The sequence below is a fragment of the Manis pentadactyla genome, chromosome 12 (genome assembly GCF_030020395.1).
Source record: "Manis pentadactyla isolate mManPen7 chromosome 12, mManPen7.hap1, whole genome shotgun sequence".
NCBI lineage: Eukaryota > Metazoa > Chordata > Mammalia > Pholidota > Manidae > Manis > Manis pentadactyla.
In genome coordinates this window covers 62,097,308-62,109,184 of record NC_080030.1, presented here as the reverse complement: position 1 = coordinate 62,109,184, position 11,877 = coordinate 62,097,308, and the positions used below count along the sequence as shown (strand labels likewise).

Genomic DNA, 11,877 nt, shown 5'->3' with positions numbered 1-11,877 from the left:
TAGTGCCATAAATTTTCCTCTCAGCACTGCTGGGTAGTGTTCTAAAGTTTTCAATTAAACCTTGTCAGTTGATTGTATTGTTCAGATCAGTATCTTCACTGATTTTCTGTCTACTAGTTCTTTCAGTTGCTGTGGTTTGGTGGGTGGGAAGGGGATTTTGAAGTTTCCAACTGTAATTGTGGATTTATCCATTTCTCCTTTTCCTCTATCCATTTTTACTTCATGCATTTTGAGGCTGTGACTTGGTATGTACACATTTACCATCTTTATGCCTTCACTTGTGCACCGATCATTATGGCCTTTGTTTGTAATGTCCCTTTATGTAGGAATTTTATTTGCTCAGAAGTTTACTTTATCCAATGCCAATTATAGCTATTATTTTCTAAACAGAATGTTTGCATGGTATGTCTATCAATCCAGTTACTTTCATCCTACTGATTTCACTGAATATGAAGTTTCATCTCCATAGTATATATATCTATGTCATTTTTTATCCAACATGACAATGTTTCTACTGATAGATTTAGACCACTTATGGTAATTATTGATATAGTAGCACTAAGTCTGTCATTTTATTATTTGTTTTATATTTATTTTTTCTGGTTCTTATTCCTATTTCCCTTTCCCTAATTTTCTGTGCACTATGTGAACATGTTTTAGGATTTCATCTTGATTCATTTATAGCATTTTGGAGCATATCTTTTGGAATAATTTTCTCAGTCGTTCCTCTGGGCATTACCATACACATAATTGATTTGTTATAATTGAGTAGTATCATTATTTTATCACTGCGTATAGTATGAAACTTTACTTCCATTTAGATCCCCTTTCCTTTCCCACTTTTAACATAACTTTCTTGAGTATCAGATGGTGTTATAATTTTTATTTCAATCATCAATTATGATTTATAAAATAGATGAGGAAAAGGATATTTCATTGTACACTCATACTTCTGCTCTATTGTTCTTTTCCTTCTGATGCTTGAAAATTCTTTTTATGACTTCTTTTTTGTTTAAAGAACTTCCTTTAGCGATCTTTAAGGGTAGGTCTAGCAACAAAGATAACAGAGACCAATGACCTGCAAAGCTGAAAGTTTAAAGTATTTACTATCAGACCCTTTACTGGTAGACATATGACTTCTCTAAGTTTTAATTTCTTCAACTTAAAAATAAGGTTATTGGATTTGATGATCTCAAATATTTCTCTAATGTCTATCATTTTATAAGGAAAATCAATCTGAGTTCTTATGAGAAGGTAGGCTTTTTTTCTCTCAATGACCACATTTGCGCTCTGACAATGCAGAATTTGACATTGGAAAGTAAGTCACAAATTCTCACTTTATCATGCCAAGAGTATAACATGAAGGTGAAAAGAAATTAACTTCAGTTTTCTGAATGTGCGTTAGGTAATTAGATTTATGGAACGGGAGTCTAGGTCCCCACGGCAGGCCGGCAGGAGCCATGCTGTTCCGCACCTGCCGCAGAGGATCCGTCACACTCCGGGTGTGCGGTGCTTCCACACATGCTTTTCTGCATCTGCGACTAAAACTGTTCAGGCCATCCCATGCCTCACAGAACAAGCCCTCCTCCTTTTGAGTTCTTAATACAATTATTTCCAGAAGAATGATTTTCTAGTCATCATTTAGGGGGTGATTACTGGGTATGAATGACTTTCTGAAATATTCTCTCTGGAATTTAGTCCAGGGAGAAGAGAGCAGAAAGAGACACTGGTCTTGTTTTGTTTCATCTTAGGAGTCAGGATTCATTTACACATATTTTTAAAACAGAAAAATATGTGAGAAAATAAGGTAAATAGGAAACAAAGAGTAAGTATGGAAAGTTACTGTGCTATTTTAAGAGAATCAAAATCATGTTTCTTTAAAAACATTTTTGAAAGATCCAAATAGCAAAACAACTATTTTCGTTTGGAAATTGTGCCTCTTATATGGCTATACCAGATGAAGACTTCTGACAGGTTGTTTCACACAGAGTTGGGCTAGAGTTTTCTTTGTGTTTTAAGATTTAATTGGCTGCCAACATTAAAGAATTTTAAGTCATGTAAAAATTTAGATTTCCATACTCTTTCGATAAATGAGACATCGAGTCCATATTGCCACACAGCAAATGCTGCTGGGAGGTAAGGGCCATTCTCTTTGGGCATCACATGTGCTTCTGAGTCCAAATGGGAGGCGGCCTTCCCACCTCGATCCCTCTGCTGCCCACATCAAACAACTGTCATTTATCATTAATCTCATATTATTGTTATCTCGTATTCTTATGCTAGAACTGAAGATGGCGGAATATCTAATATGCAATTCTCTATCAAAATTGGGAAAATGCAGGATGGACCAAGAGCAGCATGTGTTTTAAAGAAAAATGGGAGACAGATTTTATTTGTGGAGAAATGAAAAAATACTCCTATTAGAAAATGCACAAGCAAAGGATGTCCATTGCAATAATACAACCTGAATGATCATTCTGAAATATATCTGCCCTGCTCCCCTAACTTACAGTATCTGCTGGGCCTGCAGGCATTTCAGCTTTGCCTCTGTTTCTTCAACAAATGACCAGTGGATGCCAGGACAATCTTTTCTTTCCTTTCCTTTCCCAATGAGATTTTGTCTCAGACCAGGCAAATAGTGGAACCGTATGGCCTTTGCTTGTCTGTACATTCTAACATCTATGTCCGAACTCTCCAGTGACTCAATTTACAAATTCTTGTTCTTCACGTTCTTCAAGTTCTACATCTACTTAGTTTGCATCAACATACTGAGGGGCTTTTACTTTTTTATTCTTTTGGCCTAAGTGCTACATATGCTCTAACATATGAATTGAGACAAAACTTTAAGACTGATAAGGTTATGTGGAACTGAACACAAGTACATCAGAATAAATTAACACTCAATTTTCTGTGTTAGATTTCAGGTATTATAGATCATTTTCTACCATTGGCAAGTGCATTATGAGAGATGGTATCTGTCATAAACTCCCTCTTCCTCTGCCTGAGATCTTAACGTTAAAGAAAGCTTTCAGATATTCAATAGGGACTTTGTTTCAGTGGTTTAGAAACCCCTTCCACTGGTTTCTTTTGGGATTTGATAACAGTGGTCTCTCTGGTGTTTATCTTCCACGTTAGCATTTCATCTCACTTTAGAGGAAGCTGGAAGTTTAGGAGTGTTATATATCTGCCACATTTCCATTGACTTTTGGACAATTTATATTCCAGCCACTAACAGCTTACTTAAGTAGATCCCAGGGCAAAGCTTTCCCTTTCAGTTTCAGAGAGATAATATTCTAATACTCTGCAGACTTCTTGAATAGACCAGAATTATGAACAAATTCAGATAATCTCTCTCTCACGCCGAGCTTTCCTAAGCTGTGGGGAGACTTTATGAAATAATACGTAAGTAGAAATCACCACAGGAAGCACAGCCAGCTGTCTTCTATCTTCCCTTAGAAGAGTGTTCACTAAAATAGCTTATTGCCCCTCCATGGAACAGAGGTGTTTACTAAAACAATGAAATGAAGTCTAGGAAAGATGTGGAGTTGCTGCCTACGGAAATATTTTATGGAGTAAATATTCTACATATTATACTAGAGTATGGAACAGAATATTGATTTCTAACCATTTTGCCATGAAAAGGGACTACTTGCTAAAGCACACAGAAATTAAATATAAATGTACAATTGTCACTCCCCATGAAAGTGAGGCAACTTTCAAAGGTGGATTTCCAAAATGAACAGGTTGTCTAGTACATTTTTTAGATGCTGGGGATCTCTCTCGGAAGCATCTTGTCTTGGAAGGGTGAAGACTTCCAGGCTTATTACATGAACACCTGGGACCCAAGGCGTTCTCAGTGCAGTGAATACTGAATATGCACATCAGTGTGGAGGTGAACATATCTCCTCTTCTTCCTTGTCCAGGTAAAAATATCTTCCTTTTTCTATGTCAGAAATCATTTGGCTCTGATATAGCAACACATTAATGCAAGACCCTTTTCTTTCTCCAAAGACTAAATATTAGAAAAAGGCTAGGCAGCTTAGACTAAAAGGCTAAACACTTATTTTCAAGAGTACTTGGTTAAGATGCATAAATTTCCAGTTGCTTGTATGTATCTGGCCCACCACACTGCTGATTCTGATTCATTCATGTGAGTAGAAATGAGATCAGGGTCAGCAAAGCAGAATCTTCCATGAGATTAACATCAGGTAAAGAAATCTTGGTTGAGTTTTTGGTTTTTTTATGGTTAAATCCATCCATGCTTAAATGGATATTAGTCTTCCTAGGAAAGGATAAAGTCTCTTTATCTAAAGTCTTACTAAGAAAAGGCACAAATATTCTAATAATGTACACAGCAGATAAAAGTGTGAAGATGCCATTGATGCTAGTTTTTGAGAAAATCAATTAATGAGGAACAATAAGAATGAAGTGCCAAATATTCTGTCATGCCATCAGGGAAACTGTGTTTAGCAGAAGAGATTGAACTGCTAAATCAGACTCCAATTTGAATCTGTCAGCCAATCATTTACCTTCTCATTAACTTCAGTTTTATCACTGGTAAAATAGGGATGCTGATTATAAGATTTGTTCCAGGGAAGTAATAAGGAAATATATTACATAAAAGGATAGTTACATACATAGCGAATTAAAAAAAAAAGATGTCAAGCCCATTGCTTTCCCCCCCTCCACTTATGTGGACTTTTTGACATTCAGTGAAAAAATAAATAAAAATGAAAGATATTAGTGCTTGGACATTGGTTTTACTTTTTTTGTGGTCTACTTATATCCATGGAGACAGGCTATCTATTTGGGAGGGAAGGCATGAAAATTTAAGAGGAGAAAATGATGTGTAACCAATAATGGCTGTAATTATAAAACTTTATTTTGCTCTTATTTTAATTAAATCTTATAAGCACCATGTCATGTACTGGCAGCCTAGGAAGAGGAAGAGGATACCGTAATGCTTTAGTCAGTAACAAACTGCAAGCTGATGATGTTAAGTTACAATTACATGAAGCATGTGAACAAGACCACATTTAGAAAGGTCCACTTGAAAATCCTGCAACGATGCACAAAACAGGAATCTGACACTGATTTGTTCACACTGTCTATGGTCAGAACTCAAAGCTTGTGCATGTAAGCAAGAAAAGTAACACTGTCACCTTGACAGTTTACAGTTTGCTAAATCATGACCCTGAAAGCATAAATGTTGCCATTCTGTTTTCTCGACCAGTTCTTGGTCACAGGCTGAAATGATGAATTCCTTTAAAATTTAAATGACGCTTAAAGACTATGCTCAACATAGCACAAGTCATCAGCAAGGCCTTGGAATGTGTGCAATTCTCATATATGATCATGAAACCACTATTTACCTAATGAAATTGTGGAAAAATGAGGCATTTTCAGCAAAATGTTTTAATTTGGTCCTATAGTAAAAGACCCAATTGCCAAGGTGTTTTACATAAATTTAATTCACAAGCATGTACACAAGAGAATCACTATAAAGAACATTGCTTCCTGGTTTATGAATAAAAAGTTTATCCTCGACTTACACTAAAACATACAAAAAATAATCTACAAAAATCGTTTACAATTGAGTTTAGTGAAAGAAAAAGCTTTTTTCAGAAAAAAAAAATGTGTGGTGGTAGTAGTTTAGCCATCAAAAAAGGAATGTAAGTAACCAATAAATATAATGTGCTTTCTCCGTATAGACATATTTACACTTGAGTCTTTGGCTTATGTTTTTTTTCTAAAAAGAACTTTAAATGATCCAGCCATCATTGCACATTAAATGAAAATAAGCCAGTTATATATATTTATATATTTATATAGAGATCTGCTACACTTGAAACATATAAAAAATGAACTTTACTATGAATTCGCACAGCTTTTCTTTCTTCTTCCTTTAAAGATCTAATGTCTTTTTATCTAAAAAAGGGAGAAAAGTGCCCCTTTGAAAGTATTAATTCATGCAACATGTGGTGGCCGCTCTACCAAAACCAGGAGAGGCTGCATATTCACTGTACAAACACTGATAAATTCTCCTTTGAATCTGGTTCTTATTAAATATAATTTATGTGGCACGAAATGTTGGTGCTTTCATACAATAATAGAAACTAATTGAGTCCTTTTTATTAAGATACGCAACTTCATAAGAAAAATACTTTCACCTCTTGAATGTAAAAGTCTCCCACCCCCCACGTTAAAATCTTTCTGCCCAGGTGTAGCAGGTACAACAGCTGCTGGCTCAACAGGTGAACAGGCTCCTGCTTGGATGCACTCTGAAGCCTCACCCGACTAAGACGATTCCAGATACTCCAGAGCTACATCATAGCAGAAACGGTACTGCTCCTGAAAGATGGCAAAACAAACAATGTTAAAACCAAAGAGTTGAGTAAAGGTAAGAAGAGGAGACTGACGGTGGATCATAGCTCCCAAATGAATATTTGGTGACCACTTTAGATTACTTTTTTAAATGCAAGTTTAATGTCTGTGAATACATATTTTACTGTTTAGTCTAATGGCCGCTATTTAAGTAAAAGGAACTAGATGTAAAAAGACATGTTACGTTTCTCCCTTATTTTCTATCAATATTTTTTTAAAGTCCAGTACTTTTTCCTGATTATAAAAGAAATACCTGATCATTACAGAAATATTTCTCAGTGTAGAAAAATATAAAGAATCAGAAAAAGAGTTTCTGTAATTCTACTACCAGAAACAATTGCTATAATACTGCCTCAGTTTTGCTTTAGTCCTTTTTTATGCGTGGTTGAAATAATTATTTTAGAACAAATACAATTACATACATATATTAAGGATATAATTTTATATTTTAATTTCCTTCATTTAATATTGTATGTGTCTTTTTCCCATGTTATTTAATACCTCTTTTAATACTACATAAAAACCTAATATATGGATTATTTGACTATTAGATTGCTTCTATTTTTTCCTGTATTATAAATAATGTTACAGTGAACATGTGCAAATATTCTTTACCACACTTCAGATTTTTTCCTTAGCAGAAAAAAAAAAAGCCAATCATTTTAAAACTGCTACATCACCATTCCAAGTCCTTAATTTTTGATATGGTCTTGGGTTCATCAAAGTATTTAAGTAAATTTATCAAGAATAATTTGTGGTTCTTAATTTTTTTGACCTTATTTGTAATCGGAAATTTATTTCTGCCCCTTTTCTGTATTTAAGACAATTTGGGTGACATAAAATTTTTGAGTCAAAATTGCCTTTCCTCTAAGTCCATCTATGTGTTGCTCTATTATCAAGAATTTAGAAAAATTCAGAGACTATACTACAAATTATGATTTGGAATATGTAGCTTATTAAAAAGTTTCCAATTCAGTCGAAAACACGTATTATTTCTAAGGAGAACTTACAGGTGTTCTTCAGCAATAAACTAGGGTAATAAAAACTTTCCCCAAGAGGTCTTTATCAATCCTTCCCTAATTATCAAGTAGGTGTGATTTAAATTAGTCTACCACTGGTAAGTGCATCTGAAGAGGCAAAAAGTGCTTGAAAACAGTTATGTCTCTTTAATCAGTCTCTAGCAGTTTTGTTTACACTCTAAATTTCCTCAGCAAACTTGTCAGTTCAATTCAACAGTTCACTGAAATAATCCCTAACTTCGATTAAACAAAAATCAGAGGGTAAGGTATTTAGTCAGGATTCATGGGACATGATGTAAAGGTAAATAATAACTCTTTGGAAGGTTCTAGAACGGCTGGGTTTAACCACAGGTTCTTTTTTTTTTTTTTTTTTTTAAGTAACACTGGGAAGTCGGAGTTGAATTTGAAGGTAAAATTTGAATTCTAAGGCCAGAAGTGAACCCATTGATGAACTGAAAAAGGCTTGACTTGATCTGAGAGATAGGGGCAGAGTATATATTATGAAATCTTCAGACTGTAAAGTGTTTAAAGACATAACCACTACTCATCTGTTTTGTATGAAGACTTGAGAGCTCTAACTTAACCATCCTTACAACCCATCCCCTTTCTCCAACTCCACTGCCAACACCTGGTCAAAACCAACATCATCTTGTCCAAACAGCTACAATAACCTCGAGGAGGGGCTGAATTAGAAGGGTCCAAGGGGAAGAAAACTGTTACTGCTCTTAAAAGTGAAACAGTATAAATGAAACTCTTTAGATTTTGTCTCAGGAAGCAATGCACTTCTTGTGTGAACAATCCATGGGCAGGAAGTGGTAAGAATACTTTAAAGGTTTATTGAATTGCTCATTTAACTTATCTGATCATCTTGATAAATGTAAGGCAAGCAACAATGATGCCTTGGTTTTTCTGGTTTACTTTTCTGTGAGCATAAACTACACGGCTGCTCCTGACCTTATCCCACCGCGCACATATGCATAACCCACAGACGTTTTTCTTTAGAAGTAAAATGTCTAGAGAAGCTTAACTTTCTCACTCTTCACATAGCTTTAGCCAGATGAACTCCCACATACACATACCTATCAGCTCCTATTTTGTAAGCAGTGTTCTAATTTTATGAGCCCTGGCAAATTCATGTAGCATATGACCCATACTCTATAATTGGTAAAAGCTGAAAACTGTCAGCAGCGATGGTTTAAAATTTATAATTTGAACAGGAATGAAGAATTAGAGATAATAACTAAAATAAATTTAAGTTGCTCTTTAAAAACGTCAGGTGTCTGAAGTTCTGATGCAACCTATGAGTATATCCCTCAGATTAATGTTTTACTAGCTAACTCAATATTATTTAAGAAATAAAAATAAACAAGAATACAGTCTAGACAGCAGGATGTATTCTTATCATAAAGCCATTTACTACCGTTTATTTCAGCAAATATTTATTACCTGCAACAGAAAAAAAATATCCCACACATTTCCCAAATCACGGGAAAATAGCTTCCTTTATCATTAACAGTTTATGTGGTAAGTGTTGATGTTTATGTGAGTAGAAAGGGATACATAGCCATTCATCATTTAGCCAGGAAAGTCCCCACAAAGACTCAGTTCCCATCTGATTGCCTGTGTGTAGTAAGTCGGAGCAACAAGTAGGTAACATGACTTGACTAATCTCTATGCCGCCTTGTCTGTTGAAGACTGTGACTCACCGGGGCTTCCACCATGTTTGGCTTGCTGTTCCTTAGTGTCTTGACAGCATGGAACACGTCGACAACGTTTTGCCGTTTGACCATTTCAACAACAATGCCTATGGCGCAGAACATGCCACTTCGCCCACCACCGTTTCTAGAAGCACAGAAAGCAAAAGCATCTTAGACAGTCGCTTTTGAGGACCGTAGGTCACACAATCATATGTTTGGGAAAAAAAAAAACACCTTAGCTTTTACTTATTTTCCATTTGTGTCTTAATTTTGCATCATGCGTGTTCAGGTATGTGTACAGAGCCGAGAGGAAGGACCCTGGAGGCTGACGTTAGCTCAGTCAGTAGCTTATGCTTGCGATAGACTATAAGCACAAATCGCTGCAACTTAGATACCTTGAGATTTTGACAGATTTGTAAACACTGTAAATCAGAAAAGTGGCTCTGAGTAGTGTGCGGAAGAGATTGAATCGTATAATAACTATAAAATAATCATTTTTTTAAAATATGAAAATTAAAGTTAGTAGTTATAGATTCATGAGCAGGAAAATTATTTTAAAATAATAGCCCCGGGGGCCTGTAAGATGTGAGTCAGGTGCTCTTGAACACGGGAAATGGAAGGCCAATGAAGCAGTGAGCACCGGGGCCCTGTGCCCTGCCCGGCCACGTCGCCTACTCACAGGCAGTGGATGATCGTCCGGCCTTCCCCCTCCTCGCATTCCTCCTGCCATTTTTCCACCTGCAGTATCAGTTTCAAAAATGACCGCTTGGAGCCAGGCACTTCTCGATGAGAAGCCCACCCCAGATACTGAAACTGCTGCACCATCAGATAACCTTCCTGTGGCTGTAGGGAGAAGTATTTTTATTACTGAATTTTTACCAGAAACTAAAAGGTGCATCCCAGTTTGTACCATTATATAAATGACAATGACATAGATCGAGTCTAGCTGATAAAAATCTGAAATATGTACATACCAGTGCAGAAACGTTCTAAATTACAGAAGCAAGAAACAGGCGAATCATCATTTATATAAGCCTCACACCGCATATCCAACAGCCAATTCTTATGGTTATACTTCTTAAATAACTTTCAAGTTCATCTCCTCTTTACTGCCACTGACATCCTGGCACTCCCAATCACAAATTATGATAATTACTCCCTAGTTGATCTCTCTGAATAAAAAAACTTTGATCTCCTTCCAAACCATTCTTACTGCAGGCATCATAATAATTTTGAAATGCAAATATCATCTTGTCATTCCCCTGCTTTAATGCCTACCCATGATCTTATCACAAAACCTAAATTGCTACCATGGCTTAAATAAAAATCCCTACATGATGAGGCTTCACCTTCTTCTCCCACCTTCCCTTTATTCTAACACATGATTCCACTCTTCAAGTTCTAAGCACACTGGTGTCTTTTAGACTGCTTCTCAAATCATTTCTTGTCTCCCCTTTGCCTTGGACATTTCCTTCTTGCTTGCCCTTCTCAATCTCAATCGAGTGACCAACTTTTCTTGGGGTTGCCCTGGATTTTTCTGGTCTTTGCACTGAAACTTGTGTGTCTTAGGAAACCTCTCTGTCCTGTGGAAACTTTGAGATGGTTACCCCACCCCAAATAGCTCCTACTGATTCTTCACATTTTGGCTTAAACATCATTGCCTCCAAGAAGTCTTCTCTGATTACTCAGTTATGTCCAATCACGCAAACACCTTATATTCTATACTTATTCTCTATAAAATTTCTCATATTTGTAAATAAATGTTAGACAATTAGTTGTTCAATGCTTATCTTTCCTGATAAAATATAAATTATTTAAGGACAAGGAAACCTCTCTCTTTTTTCCCCCCTATACTTTGTATCTCTAGAACCTAGCAAAATACTTTCTGAAGAATAGTACTGTTGAATGAATGAATCACAATTTTAAAGCCTCAAAGGAAAATGTAAGGAAGAATTTTTGATATGTGAGTAGGCCATATAATAAGGCATCAGATCTAAAGGTCCATATGGCAAGGGCTCCCACGGGTTTTGGTAGGACAAGGATCTACCTGCTCTAACACCCAGCTTCTTTTCTCACTGGTACCTACTAAATATCCGATGACATGAATGATATTAAATGAGATTAGGAACAGAAAAATATCATGTACTGATAAGGATCAGAATACTAAATAGAGAGGGAAATAAACAAGCAAATTGCAGCTATGCTGACAAGAAAAAATGTAACACAGACTTCAATTCCTGTTCTTAGAATATTTTTCATGTAAACAGCTCAATTAGCAGACAAGTCTCACTTGCTTAGTTTAGCAGCTACGATTTTTCAACTAAAATATTACCAGAACCATCATGTAACAGATGTGCAGACATAATGAGATTTCACTTAAATTAACATCTAAGATACGCACTGATATTATGACATGATTGAAGTTATCCTTTTTTTCCTCCACTGAAATGAGCAATAGAATTGGATATGATTTTATCCTCTGCTTACAGTTACATACGTATAGACTTACTCACCAGAAACATAGTCATTTTGATACGAAAAACACTGAAGCACGACAATCCTAATCACACACTTAAAAATAATACACATACATTAAGCTGCTACTAAAAAACAGCAATCTTTCCCTTTAAAAAGAGAGTGACTCCATGGAAGTTAAGAGGGTTTTCTTATTTTCATTTCAAATTCTCCTTGTTGTTTGGTTACATAATCTAAACAGTTTTTACTAGCGTGTTTTTTTTTTTGAGATACCCCAAACGTAGTTTGTCATTTAGTGCAAA

General features: G+C 35.7%; 1 protein-coding gene across 6 annotated transcripts in view; it reads right to left on the bottom strand.

Annotated features, from left to right (window-relative positions):
* Positions 1-4,860: 4,860 nt before the first annotated feature.
* PTPRK (protein tyrosine phosphatase receptor type K) overlaps positions 4,861-11,877 on the bottom strand; it is a 582,621-nt gene continuing 575,604 nt past the window's right edge. For all 6 annotated transcript variants that reach the window (XM_036903846.2, XM_057489272.1, XM_057489271.1 and 3 more), the window contains 3 exons: positions 9,780-9,943; positions 9,110-9,245; positions 4,861-6,351 (listed from right to left, as the gene is read on the bottom strand). In XM_036903846.2, coding sequence (XP_036759741.1) covers positions 6,298-6,351; positions 9,110-9,245; positions 9,780-9,943 — 354 coding nt within the window. In that variant the 3' untranslated portion in view covers positions 4,861-6,297. The remainder of the gene's footprint in view (positions 6,352-9,109; positions 9,246-9,779; positions 9,944-11,877) is intronic.